Source organism: Fusarium vanettenii, assembly GCF_000151355.1.
Source record: "Fusarium vanettenii 77-13-4 chromosome 4 genomic scaffold NECHAsca_3_chr4_2_0, whole genome shotgun sequence".
Classification (NCBI taxonomy): Eukaryota; Fungi; Ascomycota; class Sordariomycetes; order Hypocreales; family Nectriaceae; genus Fusarium; species Fusarium vanettenii.
The window spans coordinates 1,400,001-1,416,995 of NW_003315879.1; the positions used below are offsets into that span (position 1 = coordinate 1,400,001).

A 16,995-nucleotide genomic window follows, 5' to 3' on the forward strand; every position below is an offset into this window, starting at 1 on the left:
AACACATTTGATTAATAGAACGGAGCATGTTTTGGAGCGAACTACATGCACGCAGTTGAGATGTCTTTAAAGACGCGAGGAGATATGTCTCAATAGATAGATGTTTACGGCCGTCTTGAGCCCCTATCATGAATGTACGCGAAATCCAAAATCTATCAACACTCGTTATATCCAGTCATACCCTGTTAAAGGGCTCGAAATGTCATGTCCTGTTGGTCTGGTCAGTGGCCGGTAACGACAACCTCTGTAGTAACTCACCAATGTCCCATCTGACCGCTCCCGAACTCCAAATATAGTACAGGAAAAGATGCAGCCTTTATCTTACACTTCACTGGCCCTTACTCAAGCCCAGGCATACCCCACAAGACCGAATGGATTCCCCGAGTCTTGTGTCTGCTGGCCCTCTGGCTGGGTGAGTGCAACCCCTGCCATAGCATCTTCCAAGCCCTCGCCTAGAACCCTACCGACGACACTCTTGAAGGCCTCCCTTTCCATAACAGCACCAAACTCGAGACACTTGACGACTCCATTGAGTTCCTTGCTCAGCAGATCCAGCGTAGCGGGGTTAAGAAGGACACTCTTGTGGAAGCTAGCGGCGAGCTCGAACCACGCTTGGATGGGAGTGAGCTCCTTGTCTCCCGGGTTGAGACTACGAGCGAGGCCGTGCAGTGACGATAGTGAGATGGCTGGCGAGGGCCATTCAAATGAGACCGGGGGCACGGTGGGATCGAGGCCAAGAGAGCGGCGGTTGTGACAAGATGAGGCTGACGAGACGAGCTTTCGGCCGAGAAAGACATGCTGCGGGGCGTGCGCCATGCAGAGTGATGAGGCCATGAGGGTGTGGCCCTTGGCTTCATCATCTGAGAGGTAAGAGTGGGAGGGGAAGTCGCCGAGGAAGAAGTGGTCCCAACAAATGTGCTCGAGACTATAGAAGCGTCAGTGAATCTGTAACATGATGTCAGTGAAGAAAGGGCTCTTACGAGAGGATGAAATTGATGACCATCTGTTCCTCCTCTTGAGATAGACCCGAGTCTCCCTCAGCTGCCGGTGAGTTTGTTGCATTGCTGCTGGCCGAGTTGGACCGAATGCTAAAGACGGGCGTATCCATGCAATCATCCTTCTTGAGAGTGACGATGATATCGTCGACGTTGACATCAGCAAACATGTCCCCTTCACTCTGAGTCAACGCCCCAGAGTCATAACCGCCCGTGCCCAAAATCTCATCCACCCAAGCATCGCCGCCTTGCGTTATGACAGACCTCTGCAGCTGCCACTGCGGGTCACCGCCGGACTCGGGAACGGCGATGCCCTTTGATGCGAGAAGTGTCCTGATCTCATCGTTCTGACGACGCAGCTCCCCAGCCTCAAATTCGGTCAGAGAGATGAGTTCGCGGTAGTGGGTGATATCGAGCTCTAGCTCCTTCTGGTACTCTGCTTTGCGCTGGCGGTGCTGGATCTGAGCCCGTCGGACCTGGGCGCGTCGAACCTTTGCCTTTTCACTGGCCGACAGCGACTTTTTGGACTTTGATGGTGACGTACCGCTGCTGGTGTCGGGCGCTGAGATGAGTCGTCAGCCTGAATCCAACAAGACGTAGCTAGTGATGAGTGAAGGTTGATTCTGTCGTCAATATCTGAGTCATCCATCCACACTCTCAGAGGATATTCCAACTCTTGAACAAATCCCGAGACATCCAAAGAAAGGCCAAGACATGAAAGAGCCCTCTCTCTTCGACTTACACTCGCTGCTTACTGCAATTCCCTTTCCCCGCCCTTGCGGCGAGGCGCTCCCATCACGCCCGATGCCGCGGACCTTGTCCTTTGTCTTTCTAAGAAAAGCCGAGAAGGACGGCCGATCGCCCGGTGACTTTGAAGAGGCCATATGGCTTGGGTTGACTCCTTTTTTTTTTTTTTTTCTTGTTGCTCTTGGGTAATTGGATCCAGATGCTAGCGCTGATAAGTCAAGGTACTGTAGTGTGAGTGAGACGCTGCCTTCGGGTCTGGAAGAGCTCGGGTCAAACGAGGAGCCGTTGCCGAAGGAGACGGTACAGTAGCTGTAGCTTGGTTTCAACTGCAACGGTAATGGTCCATCGGGTCAACCACACTCAATCAAAGATAAACAGCGTTCAAAGGAGTGCAACAGTAACAAGTCAGCCACAGGTGGTTGAAGAGTCAAGCCCAGCTGAGCCAGGCCAGGCAAGGCACGTGTAAGTCGCGAATCGGATTTTTTCTAGATCCGCGAGCCATGTCATCCCAAAGGCTTAGACTGGCTGGCACTGCATTCTGCCTGCGACCTGCGCCTTCCTCTATGTTACAGTACCAACCAACTACGTCACATTAAAAGGCACCAGCATCCACGCGGGCAGGGCTTACATTCACCTAGACACATTCAATGACATGATTCCTAAGTTTAAAGCTTTTATTGGGCCATAACCCCGAGATCATCTCGAAATTATGGCAAAACTAACAAATCATCATCTTTTCTAAGCCGAACTCCAATGGGTATTGTCCAATCAACCAATACCCTGTTAAAAAGACAAGCAAATCCGTCCAACGCCTCGCTCAATGCATCTTGAAATTGACGGCAGCAACACAACTCTCCACGACTCTATTCGTAGTCTTCCCCCTCGCTGTCTGTAGCCGTTCCCTCCTCCAAATCGTCCTCGTCCAGCTCCTCGAGGTCGTCGCTGTCGTCATCGTCCTCCGCGTTCAGCCCACGTATCGACTTCCAGCTGACGTAGTCACCTTCGAGCCATCGTTTGCTGACTGGGAGTTGGTACGGATCGAATGGGAAATACGGGTCCAGCTGGTGGTAGCTCTCGTCCTGCATCTCGTATCCCGCGTCTCGCAGAGCACCGCCTGTTGAGTAGGTTGCCGAGAGATACTGCGTTAGGCGAACCCGCTTGTTTCCCTCCACCAGCGGATACACGTACATAAAGTTGAGACGGTGCGCTATCTTGGCAAACTCCTCGACAATAACGGGGGCGCAGACCTTGAGCGGGTTGAGCTTGCCAAAGATCTGGATCGAGAGGTCTTTTCTGCAGGTTCCCATCCACTCCATCTCCTGTCCGATGTACGAGGCAGGGTCGTCGCGGTCCACAAACTCTGGTGTTGACACGATCAGATCTTGCCACCGGAAGCAAAAGATGTAGAGTGTGGCTTGGACGAGGCTGTAGTAGGGGTGGAATCGCTTCAGGTCAGGTCCGCGGCACAGAGGCTCGTACTTCTTACGGTACGTGTCCAGATGGTGTAGCAGAAGCCCAAAGATGTTGCGGATCAAGCTGCCTGGAAGATGGGATCCGCGAGCCACAAAGCTGGCCAGGTAGGCTGCAGCAGCTTGCTTGAGCACGTTGGGCGTGTTGCTTTGGAAGGCCGTCGCGATAAGTTGGCCGCAGAAAGCATCCGTCAACCGCTCGTGCATCTGCGCAAAGTGGAAGATGAGGAATTGTGTGTGTCGTGATTTGTAGGTGGGCAACACCATGTGGTCGAACTCGCGAAGCAGCACCGTAAACGCGTCAAAGGCCGTGTCCGAGCCGGGGTTGGTAAAGTGAGGGGTGTAGACGCGGAAGAGGGTGTCCAAGACAGCATCCATCTTTTCCACGCTTCCCTTGATCGATTGAATCCTCGCCGCATCTTGATCAAAGTCTGGATCATCGCTGTCGACCGATTCGGTATCGCTCACGTCGTCTCCGTCGTCCTCCCACTTGTCTGCGCGTGAGTGATCACCCAGCGCGTACATGACGGCGGCAGTCACGTCATCGTCCAGGTCCTCCAGGTCGACCTGCATCTGAGAGTCGATTTTGACAACCCGGTTGAGGATCAGGTCGAGCACCTCGTCGCGCAAGAGGGGCACATATTTCTTGATACGCAGCAGATTGTCGACGTAGGCCATGTGGACACGCATCGACTGGTCGGGAAAGGGAAAGTTGGAGCCGAGGAGGTTCTCCAGCACAGGGACAGCGGATGGGAACATCTGGAGCAAATACTGCAGGGTGCCGTGTAATCTATCCCGCATGGTTTCGCGGCTGACCTCAGGAAAGTCTGGCACACTCCAGACAGAGGGACGGCTATCAGAGAACTTGCCCACCATCATGGCCAGAACAGGCGACAGGTAGGACCCTTGAGCACTGACCAGAGCGGCCAGGAAGTGGGTAAAGACCTTGACAAAGTCGTCGTCTCGTCCCAGCCAGGAGCACTTGAGAATAGTCTTGACGAGGCCGTTGCAGGCCTTGTCCTTGAGGATGGGAATGCAGCCCGTGAGGGCCATGACGTAGACCTGGAGCTCATGGGGCTTCAAAGTGTCGTCTTCTTCACCGACGACGGGCGGCAGGTATCGCTGCTTGTCGCTGGCAAACAGCTCCTTGAGAGTATCATACTGGCCATCATTACCTCGCAGGTGCTCCTCGAGAGCAGTCCTGACCTCCAGCTTGACCTCGTCCATCGTTCTCCGACCAACTTCGTATGTTACGTTTCGGATGTCGTCAAAAAATACCTTGCGGCGCTTGGTGGGGCTTTCGGGTGCCTCGAGGGGATCGCTGAGCCCAGCATGCTCAGCCTTTCTTCTGCCTAGAACAGACGCCGGCTTGAGGATCGACCGGACGGGCGTCGAACCCCTTGGAACAGGACCAGAGAACTTCCTGGTCGTCGGTGTAAAGGGTCGCATGGGTGTATATCGTTTGCGGGAGGGGAAAATCGGGTGATGTCAGGTTTGCTTGCTCGCTCGCTGGGAATGGTGGCGTCTCTCAGGCAACAGGGCTCTTGACACCGTCACCGAAAAGAGGGGGTTTCGGGTTTAAGGGATATTCATGAACTGAAGATTGTGCTGCGAGGTAGTCCAGAACGAATTACTGGTCATAATAAGCATAAATCATCAGCACATGTGCTGGTCGATGAAGACAAACAGCCCTGCAGTGAGTGGTGAGAGAAGGCAAATATTTCAATCCGGTCTTGGGCGCTGGTGGGCACTTCTTTTTTCGATAACACTTTTTAGGTGGGGTCGCACACGTGCCGTTTGCATCCAGATAAGGTGGTCCGTGCACCATTGAACATTGATTGTTGCGTCAGTCTCGCTCGTTCGTCGACCTCTTCGGGCAATAAAGAAACAATGCCGAGAATGGAAACAAACGGGTCAATTGAGCTCATAACGGAACACAAGACGACTTCTGTTCATTCTCCTTTCTTCCCTTTTCGTCTTGAGCATTTGGTCTACTTCCAGAAGGACAGGTCAGGTTCATGCCACACTCTCATACTCCACATGTCATGTTGTAAGTCGCAGTCTGCCAAGTATCAGTTATAACACTCCATGCGCAAGTTTCTATTCTGTGCTAGGACTCGATGCATAGCTGTTGGTCTGTATCCTTGAGTCCGATATCTGACTGTCGAAGGACTGTTATGTCTGGGCTCGAGACTGCCCCAGCCCAGAGGCATAGGAGACGGCATTGTCAAGAACTCTATCATTCCGATAGCACCATCGAGTCTCTTTCCCATCTTTTCCGGTTTATTCCATTCCATATCCTTAATCCATATGTTCTCGTACATATACATCCGCCTCTATACACCGTCCGCAGTTTCTTCCTCGGGGGTTTCTCGTAACGGCAGGTGAGCGGTAATACAAATCGGTTCGGTGATCCATGTGATCCAGATCGCGACTGTTGTTGGTTGTGGTCGATTTTCCAAGGGGTGATAGGCCAGCGGTGAATGCAAGGCCTTGCGCCTGCAATCCTGACATATCCGGAAGCGACTAGAAGCATCTTAGTAGCCATCGCCAGCACCAGCGCCGTTATGGCCAGGCTGCGACCCATAGATGTAGTTAGGATCACCAGCACCCTCGACACTGTTTGCGCCTTCGGGGGCAAACTCGTTTCCAACGGCACCGGGCTCAGCCTTGGCATCGCCCATCATGCCACCGGCCCAAGGGGTGTTTTCCATGACTCTGTCGCGGTTTGACTGATTCTGTTGCTATTGGCGCATGTTAACAAAGGGCGAACCGCGCAGTGACCCTAATATACTAACCTCGCGATACTTGGAGAGATACACCTTGAGAGCTTCGGCGTAGTTCTCAAATCCCAGAGATGTCATTGCAAAGAGGATATCCTCACCATTGACAGTCTTGCGCTTTTCCTGCTGGCACTTCTCCGACGCTGTGCGATCCAACCCCGTCAGCATGCTGCAGAGGAGAGACATGACTCGGATCGCAGCATGTAGCTGTGAGTCCCGAGGGGGGTAAGGGGAGCGCAAACGTACCTTCGCTGGTGATGAATGAGATGAACTCACTAACACACTCTTGCATGCACTCCTTGGCCTCCTTGGCTATCTTTGCATTTTCGGGCAGGGCATTCTTCATGATTCGGGCGACTGGTGCAAAGTTGCGAATGTTAGCATCAAGCTCATCAGCTCTATCGGCCTTGGAGGCGCGAGGCGCTTTGGGCGACTTGGAGGACGAATCGCAAGACATGGGGCCGGCCAGATCTGCACGGCTAGAAGGCTGAGACTTCGAGCAGCTCGCGCACGAAGGAACGAGCAAATCACGACGAGGGCCCCTCTGGGGATAGATCACTTACCATTGGCTATGGGCAACCATCGGTCCTGTTCTTTAACACCCTCGAATTCGTAGCCCGCCGTGTTTGCGGCCTGTGGGTCTTGTTGCTCGTTCATTTGTGCTTCGTCCTCGGGTGACTGTGCACCTTGGTCGACCTCCTTGGGAGGGGATTGGGGGGAATCCGACATATTTGGCTACCTGCAGCGGCTGCTAGCGTCCTTTGTCAAAGGGGATTTCGGGCTGGCACAGCTGGGCCTCGAGATGATGTGTCCCCAGGCCACGTCGCAGACGGTAGGGCTTGCAAGCGTCGTTGGGGTGTGTGAGGGAGGAGGGGGGTCTCTGTCTGCAGTGCTGCGTCAGTCCTGAATGCCGGCGAGGTCTCTTAGTCGCTCAGGCAGGCGGTCCCTGGCCCGGGATCTTGGGGCTATGACGCTGGGCTGCTTGGGGTTTTTGGGGGGGGTGTGCTCTGAGGCGTGGTTGAGGTGCCCTGCTGTGGGTTGTGGATTTGGAGGTAAGGTAGATACGGAGCGGAGCTTGGAGCCGGAGGGGAGGGGAGGGGTGGGACCTTCATCGATGCAGACGCAGGGCCAAGAATGAACGAGACCAGGGACCAAGACTTCAAGGTCAGGGACTCTGACGGGAGAGAAGGGTAGGGGCAAATTGTCCAGCAAAGATGCGCGAATCTGGGAGAGACGGGCGGGTGTGGATGAATCGCGCGCGCGCAGTCTACGCACCTCTCTCTCTCTGCCTTTCTCGGCGAGTTATTGCTTGCAGAAGCTGTCGGCCGGTGGTAACGGCTGACAGACACAGATCAAGGGTTAATGGCCGAGGCGCGCAAGGGCACGTAACACACGCGCAGGATGGAGGATACGCGCAGGAGGGGGATTATTGCGCGCAGGTCGCAGCGGCAGGGTCCCAGGCGAGGCAAAAACCGGTATAGTATGGCTGTTCAGGCGCGTCTCAACGTCGGTGGGAAGACGGAGCGGCGCAGGTCAAGTCGCGACTTGAGATGGCGACGGAGCGGCGTTGGGGTGCGGTACGGTGTTGAGCGCGCACGGAGGGAGTACCGGGTACGGGTACGGGTACGGAGCTGTACTGTACTGTAAAAAAGGGCTGTTACACGAAAGGGTTCGCAAGCGTTCTCGTTCGCCAATGCCAGTGGCAGATGCCAATGGGTCGCGGGGTTTGGGAGCTCTCGCGTCAGCGGGCGACGATGGTTGGAGCTCGACGCTGAAGGGACCAGCTTCTCAGAGGGCACTGTCCTGTGCGGATCGGATCACAGAGGGGGACCAGGCCGGGGCGTGTGTCTGCGATCGATGGAATCTCGCGACGGGGTTTGTTTGGTTTGCAAGAACAGGGGGACGAGGCAAAGGAAGAAAGCTCACAGGCCGCAACTGGAGGCGAGGTTTGAGAGGGCGAGGTGCAAAGACGTGGAGGGCGAGAGAGGGTGTCTGAGTTGTTCGCTTGAGGTCGCAGCGCCGTCCTAGAGGTGCATATGTGGGGTTTCTCTGGCTGGCGCTGGCGAGGTGAGCAAGAGTGCAGAATCAGTGACTCCAATCCAGGCTGAGCAGGGAATACTTCGAGGCTCAAGATGCGGTCAACAGTGGACGCGATGCGAGCTGAGACTGGACGGGTTAGCTAGTGAGAGGTTAGATTCATGTTTCGTTTCCCCGGCGAGCAACAACAAATAGAAATGGAAGCCTGAGGAGAAAGCCTAAGGCTAAGGCTCCGGGTTGCGCGCGCCCCCAGCCTCAGGAAGGCGCTAATGGTGACCCCCAAAGCGCCTCCAGGCCCTGTTTGCTGGGTGCTTTTTAGGTCGTCCAGGGCACCTGCCGCACTCCAGACCTGTTTTCATATCGATAACACTTGGAGGAACTGCCCAGGTGCAGTAGTCTAAGCCCTTTTGGAAAGAGTCTACCCAGCCGTTAGCGGGTTCCCCTACCATTCATCGTCATCATCACGACACCCCGCCAACGACGTGGAACAATATTTGTTGTCTTTGCTTTGTTATCTGATGGACAACAAAGGCAATGGATACGTTTCTGTTATTCAACAGCAGTTATCAATCTAAAGATCTCATCAGTCACGTACACTTCCGGCCCGTCCGAGCACAAGACAATCCGCCTCAAGCCCAAACTCAATGATCCCCTCAGCCGCTAATCTCTCCAAGCCATCCATCCCATCCTTGGTAACAGACACAATTGCTGCAAACACTCCCCACGGCTACACCAGGTTCAACACGAACATGGCTCCGGCGGTGTGCCGCAAACTCTTCCGTCCGGGGGGCCATCCATCCATCGCATCGTACGAAGGAGGCCGTGTGTTCCAAGTAATACCTGCCTGCTTGCCTACCTAGTACTGACCGAGAAAACGTGTATAGCCTAGTACCCTACGGCTAAATTTAGGGCTGCCATTCTCACCTCCAGCTCCTTCAAGAACCCTCCAGGCGAGGCCCTCCACATCGACAATTGTGCCTGTTGATCAGGACATATTCACAGCGCCATGCGGAAATCGCCCGACCTCCAGTGACACGGGATGGGGCACCTCAAAATGACGTCCCGCCTTCACTCACACACCTCCAGCTTCTACTCTGACCGGTGACGATCAAGTCCGCTGGGACGGTACTTGGAGGGTGGGCCATCTTGAGCCCTCATTTGGCAATGGCAGAACCTCACCAAGCCACGACAACCTGGTGACAGGGCCAGCCTGGTCCGGTCCCAAGCCCGTCTTTCGGCCGGTTGGGCTGGCCTCGCCCTCGCCTGGGGTGATACCCGTCTGGGCCTCATTTACAGTGCTCCCTGTAAGCTGCCGCAGAGCACCTCGCCACGAGGCTGGTAGCCTGTAATCATGAATATGGCCCAACCGAATATCAAGCCTCTCTCTGAATCTGTCAAGGGTTCAAGACGACCGTGGACAGTATCCTACTGGGTCGTGGGAACCCACAGAGCTGGGGTCAAGTCCACTAGAAATCTCGTCGATATCACCAATGAGGACTCACATCAACAAAAGCGCTATATCATTCGTACGACGACTCGAGATGACTTCATTTCCTCCCAGCGCCTACCGGCATCACTTCTCATCAAGCTGTGACATGAGGGTCGGAATCACAATTGCACCCAGCCGCTCGGCGCTTCTAGGTCTCGATTCAACCTCATCATTGGAGCCCAACCCCGTGCCCCGTTCAGTCACACTTTTCAGCACATGTACCTGAGCCGCAGACGAGTCATGAACTAATAGTTATTGAGGGGGTTGCTGCTGGGTCGGCCTTGGCTGGTTGATATGGCCGCGCTGGCGCTGAGCTGAGATGATGTGCGTTGACAGCCTCGCGACTCGTGTGCCTGGATGCTCCAAACGAAAGTGATAGATGCGCCATGATGAGAGTCCCTGAAGATCTCCTGAGCCTGTCATTAACCATGCAATCCTGACAGGCTGGACTGTACGTCAGCGGTTCCATCTCTACCATCAGACAGGCAGTCTCGTCCGAAGCTCACCTAGGCAACCCGATGTAAGCTGCAGACGGTCATCCCGGGATCCAGGGTTGATTGGGCTCGAATACATCCATGCCTTCCAGAAGCTATATCTCGGGACGACAAGCCGCATGCAGCGCAGAAACGACTACTGCGCCGCATGGGCTCTTGGAGGGGGACGTGGGCGTAGCGGCAGCCAGTCAGACGCACATATCCCAGCCTCGAATATGCCTCCTCGCAGCAACAGCCGATCTGTTGCCCGATGAGTTGGAACCCGAATGAACCAACCCCCACAGGGAGGTCTTGGTGATGGGGAAGGGCAAGGGGCAGTGAGGAGAGGCAGAGTAGTTGCGTTGGTGGTTTCAGCTGCAAACATGCCGTCATCCTGTCCACATCGTTCAGCAGGGTCTGCGAGGCTCCAAGTCCCCGGTGAGGATCGAGATGTTGAGCGATTTGACCCGAGTATCCAGTGCCAGCTGTCCGTTTGTTATTCTACCTGAGGCATCTTTGGCTGTCCAAGGCTCACGCAGTCCGCCTCGAGATGCATGTCTCTTCCTTTTGAGGCATTAAACCAGAGAAAAGTCGAAGTGTTGTTAGTTCCCAGCAGGACAAGGATGCTGAGGCCACGGCTATATCAGCACCTCAAAATTTGAGGGTCATAGCCCGTAGTGTCAGAAGAGGTTTACAAGTTTCACTCAATGCAGCCATCGCCAACTCTAGTCCAACATGGCCAGCATATCGAGATGCAGCCGGTGGGAAAGCCTCGTCAATCGGGACCTCCTCATCCAGCCAAAGACATTCGAGGCCTTTCCCCCCGCGCCCTTGCCCTCGCATTCTGTCTGTGTCCTGCATGTCAAGAAAGCCCGGGGGGTTTGAGGTTTCTGGGGCCTCATGCGGTTGGGCATGGAGACGCCCTTGCCGCCAGGACCCCACCGCGCGCACAGAAATGTACAACGCATCGACACCATCTTTTTCTGCTTGTTCAGCCTGAAGGCATCTGATGGTAAGTAATCAATCGGCAGACTTGGATGCCTGTGGTCTGGTAGATGCAAGAGCATGGATGGTGGTTTCGGGTCAGAATACACCGAAATCGTTGCGCTTGATTGACCCTATTTGGTCGCTTCCAGCATGCACGTTGAAGAGGAAGACGAAGGATGTTTGTAGCTTTGACCCAATCAATATCGCTCTCTTACAAGCGAGTACTTTTATTTTGTTTTGTCTTTGTAACATGATTATTGCTGTACAACCTGCACGTTGTTCTTTTTCTGTAGAGTGTATCAGCGTCTGTTCTTCAACTCATGAGGCAAACAACTGGAGATTCGACTTACCTTCCACTTCTCGAGATCGTCCTGCTTTGTCTTGTACTGCTTGACAAGATCATCAAGGACCTTGCGGAGGCCTTCTTGGTTGGTCTTGAGGGCTGGCACTACATCCTTGACGGTCCTCTCGACAAGCACGCCGTTGATAAGGCGGAAACACTTTCGGTCTCCGGAGAGAGGCTCTAGAGTTTCCAAAACAAGCCTGGCCAAGCACGGTCAGAATAAGCGGTGAAAGAGTTTCTTGAGCGGTGAAGATGCTAAAATGGCATGACGGCGGGAGGATTAAGGTCGACAAGCCCCGACGTCATGCCAGGTGAAGGAGGCAGAGTGAAAGAGGGTGTGCGTACTTGTGCTCCTCGGCTTCTTGCTCAATGTCACCGATTTTCTGGGCTATTTGCTGCAGAGTGTTCTTGTAGTTGGAGTAGGTGGCCTGGAGATCTGTGGTTTGGAGTTTTGAGTGAGAAAGGGTCGAGGTGGGATGAGATGGAGGAGGTGAGACTGACCCTGCTGCTTCTTGGCAGGGACCTGAGCCGAAGACATGATGGGCGTTTTGAAGTCTTTTTACTCTGTGACCCTATGGCTCTGGACGTATTTTGCTTGTCGTGGACGAGTATCAAGTGTTGATATCGCCTCGAGGAGGAGAGTGAATGAGTGAGTGAATGCCCCTCCAAAGAGAGGCTCCAAGTTTGGGTGGGCGTCGGTCGCCTAACCTCCGACATGGTCCGTGCGCTCCGCATCCAATCCATCAATCAATCCCGTCGACCTGTGGCGATCGTTGGATTTCTTTCCATCTTCCAGGGTCCATTTGACTAATTCAACGCAAACACAATAACCATGCATCCTCATCTTCACACACAAAACGCCTTGGGTATGCTCCAACACCCCTGATTTAGAGTCCGGTCATCGCTAATCATTCAATTGCAGGGTGCTCGGAGGTCATCGCCGCCCTGGAAGAGTGCCACGCCAAAGGCTTCATGCACAAGGCTGTCGGCAGCTGCAACGATGCCAAGGACAAGGTCAGCGCTTGTCTGAGGGTCGAGAGGACAAAGGTCCAGGCCGAGAACCGAGCCGCCGCCCGCGCGAAGCGAGACAAGATCAAGGAGCAGCAACGAGAGCTAGGCCTGTAGCCGGCACGAGCAAGAAAGCCCCACGACCGAGTTGAATTGCTACGATTTTGTATACTACACGACTGGGCTGGCGTTTTGGGACAATTGGAAATGCATGGAGCGGGCGTATGGAACGATCCGCAATGTACAATCATCAACCACGCAACTATACTCGATTAACAGACTTGATTGGAAACAAGTGACGGATACAATTGATGTGTATGCTCAACTCTTCAAGTGATGGGATGTCAATCCAGCTATCCACGCAAGAATGATGCTAGAATCGACGATATCAGCCTGGCGGAACAAAGGAAATATTCTATTGATTGACAGTTGCAAAACTATGTACATGAACCAAGATCTTACAACATTAGGAAAAATCCAGCTACGAGAGCAAAGAGTGTCAATACGCCATCTATACCCCTTGCTACATGACCTGCTGCCACGATGACGGGAGAATCCGGAGGCGTCGTTGGTATGTTTGCCATAGGAACCGTAAACAGCTTTAGATCAGCTGATGCTCCGGCTGGCTCGGGTTTTGGTACAGCCTCGACTGAAGGGGCCAATGTTGGCTTGACGGTGGCTCCATCTTTGCCAGGCCCTATTTGCGGCTCATATTCTGGTCCGGCAGGCTCGCCATGATGGTTGCTTGGAACTTGCTCATGTTGAGAAGGGCCAGGTTCTCCAATTGGAGCATGATTATCCCCAGGGGGCTTATTCTCCTTGTTGTGCTCTCCAGTTGTTCCCTCATGGTGAATAACAGGCCGGTCATGTCCACCATAAGGGGGGTGTCCAACTGGAACAACTGTTGGCCTAGCTTCAGCTCCCCCCGGCCTTGGCCTGTATTCCGGGCCTGAATTCTCATCGTGAGCAGCTGCGGGGGAACCACCTGGGACATCATCCGGAGTATAGGGGTTGCTCGTCATCAACGCCGGATTAGCACCCAGCGGAATGGTCAGCTCGATGCTGTTCTCTCCGTGATAGCCGCACGCGTCACAGGCGGTTAGGATAGTCGTCATCTCCACCGTCGGTAGCCTTTGGAACTGGCAGTTGCGGCAGGGAGGATACTTGAGCGTGGTGCAAAACTCGGCCACGGTTAGATAGGCTGGGTCGTGAGGGTCGAGCACGGTATAGACGACCGTTGTGACAATAGCCTCAAATGTTGCGCTCCTCGACAGGTTGCCCGGGTTGAATGGGCTTGAGGGTAGAGGAGGTGGGTTCACACCGGGCACGAATGTGGTTGGGACAGAAGGAGGAGAGTCAGTAAGTGACGCATCTCCTATCGAGGCCGAGGTTTGGTCAGGGCCTATCAGCGTCGGTTCGAGTGAGATATCCTCAGAATTAACAGCTGAAACGGATGTCTGGTCAGGGTTGTTTAGCGTCGAACTGAGCGAGACATCCCCGGGACCAGCTGCGGAAGTTCGGACAGGCTCGCTCAGTGTTGGACTGATCGAGAAGTCCACAGAGTTCGACTGCGAGGCTACAGTTTGAGCAGGGCTAGTCGACGATGTGCTCACCGCGGCGATTTCGCTCGAGGACTCTATAATGGCGTCGGCAAACAAATACAAGGTGAGCAAGATGCCCGGCGGTGCATCTCGGGGACTGATGCGTCGTTCAAGTCGGTGTCTCTTGCTCATACCCCCATCCGCATTCAAAAACCCGCCACAGAAGAGTGTTGGATCCCCTGGGCATGGAAGATCACAACTGGCATCCTGAGTCAATGTAGAAGAAACCAAGGAATCTGACGCGTAGCAAGATCTAAACAATTGTCAGAGTCACATACTAAAGCTTCAAGCTTGGCTACTAACGTAAGATGGACGCCCACAAAGCGCCGTCCAGCGGCCAACGATATACACTTTTGAGGTGTCATGTCAGTTGCACTACCGACGATGTTGAAGCTCGGATAGCCTTGCACAGACGATAGACACCCAAAGTATACATATCGTTCTATAGTTGGCGCGTTTGAAGCATTGGGGGTGGAGCCAGAGAGTGTCGAGGTTGAGTCTGGAGATGAAAGAATAGAAGAATCAGCCGAGATGCTCGTGGCAAGGGGTGACGAAGATGCTGTCAAGTCGACGGTCACAGAGTCTTGGGTCGACAATGTTGTGCTCAACGGGGCCTGTGAGTCCGAGCCTGTAGACAGAGATTCTGGTAGAGGAAACGAGATAGAAGAGGTGTCTGGCGACAGGGTCTCTGGTAAAAGGGCGCTGGTGGAGGACTGACCAACTGGCGTATTCGTACTAGGAGGCTCAACACTCCCTGTAGGTGTGTCTACGGAGGATGTAAATAGCTCGCTAGCAGTAGAAGGTTGTGGTTCAGGCTCGTTTGACTCCAGTGTCGAAATGTCGCTGGTAGAATCAGGCGTCGTTTCAGTCATAGACTGAGAGGTAGGAGTGGCCTCCAAGGCGGACGACGACTCTAAGGTGGAGAGTATAGCTGTGGTTGTGTCGCTTTCAGTTGATGCTATGGAAGGGATTTGGGCAGAGGTAGTGATGGCTGTGGAGGTCGTCTCCCCAAGATTCTCGGTTGTGTCGGTGGTGGCCAAATCTGAAGTGGTTGTTGTCGATTCTCCATCATCTGTAGTTGAGCCTTGGGTGTTTTCGCTTGACTGGAAAGTCGTGGTTGAGTCGATCGATGTGCTCAAGTCCTCAGTTGGGTTGGTTGTCGTAGTTGAGTCGATGATTGTGGTCGAATCAATAACCGCGGTTGAATCGGTAGGCACAGTTGTATCGGCAGTTGTAGTGATATCGGTCGTCGTAGTTGAATCTGTAGTAGTCTCCAAATCCGTGGTGGTAGTTGAATCCGCTGTGGTGGTCGAATCCTCAGCCGTAGTTGTATATGTAGTTGTTGTTGTGTCTATAGCTGTAGTCGTATCCATGGTCGTTGTCGTGTCCATAGTCGTAGTTGTATCCGGGACCGTTGTTGTGTCCGTGGTGACGTATGTAGTCGTCTCTGTGGTGAAGTCTGTAGTCGTCTCTGTGGTGAAGTCTGTAGTCGTCTCTGTGGTGAAGTCTGTAGTCGTCTCTGTGGTGAAGTATGTGGTTGTCTCTGTAGTAAATTCTGTAGTTGTCTCTGCTGTTGTAGTCGTCTCTTCAGTTGTAGTTGTCTCTGCTGTTGTTGTCTCTTCAGTCGTAGTCGTCTCTGCAGTTGTCGTCGTCTCTGCAGTCGTGGTTGTCTCTTCAGTCGTAGTCGTGTCTGCAGTTGTAGTTGCTGCCACTCCTTTTTCGTAGTATCCTGTAGCAGTCCCAGACGCCTTGATCGTGGAGAAATACTCTGCTTGCCCGGGGCCAACCGTGACCGTCTTTGTCTCATAGTTGATTACTGGGCCCGCAGCACAATTCTCACAGCCTCTCATCCGGATGAGAGCGGCGCTGTCCTCGAACCCGTCGTTCAGGTCATACACGGCGATCTTGACATTGAACGCTCCGGAGCCCGTCGCAAACCCTATGAGCACAGGCGGGCTGGATTTGTCGTACGCCGTCAGACTGTTGGGGGGGTTGATGGAATATGGAGGGTCCATGAAAGTATTGACAAGGTCGAAGATTGTTCTAGTATTGTCAGCCGCTTCATCCTTGTGGAAGATGAATAAAGGTTCGCAACTTACGTCAAACTGTTGCTGGCTACGTCAACACGCAGAGCGTCATTATTGCTGGGATCAATTAGCCACGCCATTCTCAAGGAACACAGGGCCACGCTCAAAGCTCACCCGCCATAGTCGTTGGACGCAAAGGCGAATTCCAACTCAAAACCGGTAAACGGTGGAGCTATCGTGATGTCGAGACTCAAGACCGCCGCGTCGAATGTGTTGCCCCCCATGTATCCTGGCTGGCCGTTGTCGTTGTCTGACCCGGCTACCGTTGCTCCATCTGCTCGTCCCGACGTCAAGATTGTACCGGAGCTGATACCAAAGGGCCCATCGCTGAATGTCCCCGCCGCGACAGAGGCCCCAGTGTATGTACCTGACACGAGAGTTATCCCGGAGCCAGGCATCATGGCGTTGCCCAATGTGTTGCCATCAGAATTGGTTACAATGGTGAATCCCACACCAAGCGGCAGAAAGATAGCCAAAGCTATCAGACGGCTGAGTAGAACCCTCATGTTGAAGATTTCGACAAAGACAACGCCGATTCCTCGAGCAGGAGTCCAATCTTGCCAAGTTCAGGTCTCCTCCCGTTTGATAAATACGCCAGCAGATGCCCATCGCCCTAGATAATTGATCACTCTCTTGCATCCCACGAATGCATTTTAATCAGTACTTGAAACCTCAACATTTCTAACGATTGTGATTGATACACCTACAACGATCGAGGCAAATACAATAAGCCAATGACACAGTCAAGGGCGAGTTTTGAAGCATACCAGATTCACAGCCCCTCAAGCCACCTCTTCTCAGGGGGACCAATCCCAGGGGCAAACTTGAGTCCATCACAATCAGTGTCTCTCGCGCAAAGACATTGCTGATTTCCGTTCATGGCACTCGGGCAATATTGGACATGGCTTCAGTTGACTCCTTGCGTTATTTGCCGAGGACTTGTACGGCGCCAAGACCTTGCTATCGACAAACCCGT

General features: G+C 53.7%; 5 protein-coding genes across 5 annotated transcripts; all 5 read right to left on the reverse strand.

The window, feature by feature from the left end:
• Window positions 1-342: 342 nt before the first annotated feature.
• On the reverse strand, window positions 343-1,879 carry NECHADRAFT_78992 (uncharacterized protein; the record flags this gene model as incomplete). Its single annotated transcript, XM_003052083.1, has 3 exons — window positions 343-925; window positions 981-1,557; window positions 1,738-1,879. 3 exons carry the CDS (start codon window positions 1,877-1,879, stop codon window positions 343-345), a joined length of 1,302 nt encoding a protein of 433 aa, XP_003052129.1.
• Window positions 1,880-2,605: 726 nt separating this feature from the next.
• On the reverse strand, window positions 2,606-4,660 carry NECHADRAFT_37723 (uncharacterized protein; the record flags this gene model as incomplete). The annotated part of the gene is made up of 1 exon (XM_003052084.1): window positions 2,606-4,660. One exon carries the CDS (start codon window positions 4,658-4,660, stop codon window positions 2,606-2,608), a length of 2,055 nt encoding a protein of 684 aa, XP_003052130.1.
• A 615-nt stretch (window positions 4,661-5,275) lies between these two features.
• NECHADRAFT_100046 (uncharacterized protein) lies at window positions 5,276-6,723 on the reverse strand (the record flags this gene model as incomplete). Its single annotated transcript, XM_003052085.1, has 4 exons — window positions 5,276-5,955; window positions 6,010-6,137; window positions 6,241-6,465; window positions 6,558-6,723. The coding sequence occupies 4 exons, from the start codon at window positions 6,721-6,723 to the stop codon at window positions 5,749-5,751; spliced, it is 726 nt and encodes a 241-aa protein (XP_003052131.1). The 3' UTR covers window positions 5,276-5,748.
• A 4,444-nt stretch (window positions 6,724-11,167) lies between these two features.
• On the reverse strand, window positions 11,168-11,944 carry NECHADRAFT_102554 (uncharacterized protein). The gene is made up of 4 exons (XM_003052086.1): window positions 11,825-11,944; window positions 11,669-11,759; window positions 11,331-11,523; window positions 11,168-11,267 (listed from the first exon to the last, which is right to left on the reverse strand). Exons 1-4 carry the CDS (start codon window positions 11,859-11,861, stop codon window positions 11,235-11,237), a joined length of 354 nt encoding a protein of 117 aa, XP_003052132.1. The 5' UTR covers window positions 11,862-11,944; the 3' UTR covers window positions 11,168-11,234.
• An 845-nt stretch (window positions 11,945-12,789) lies between these two features.
• NECHADRAFT_78996 (uncharacterized protein) lies at window positions 12,790-16,525 on the reverse strand (the record flags this gene model as incomplete). Its single annotated transcript, XM_003052087.1, has 4 exons — window positions 12,790-14,185; window positions 14,236-15,998; window positions 16,032-16,047; window positions 16,134-16,525. The coding sequence occupies 4 exons, from the start codon at window positions 16,523-16,525 to the stop codon at window positions 12,790-12,792; spliced, it is 3,567 nt and encodes a 1,188-aa protein (XP_003052133.1).
• Between the last annotated feature and the right edge of the window lie 470 nt (window positions 16,526-16,995).

Bases quoted from the DNA above. Each gene is read 5' to 3' on its own strand.
- NECHADRAFT_102554 (XM_003052086.1), bottom strand. From the start codon at position 11,861: ATGTCTTCGGCTCAGGTCCCTGCCAAGAAGCAGCAGG. The intron at 11,524-11,668 runs GTACGCACACCC...GTGCTTGGCCAG, and splicing joins CAAGAAGCCGAGGAGCACAA to GCTTGTTTTGGAAACTCTAG. The intron at 11,268-11,330 runs GTAAGTCGAATC...TACACTCTACAG, and splicing joins ACGATCTCGAGAAGTGGAAG to AAAAAGAACAACGTGCAGGT.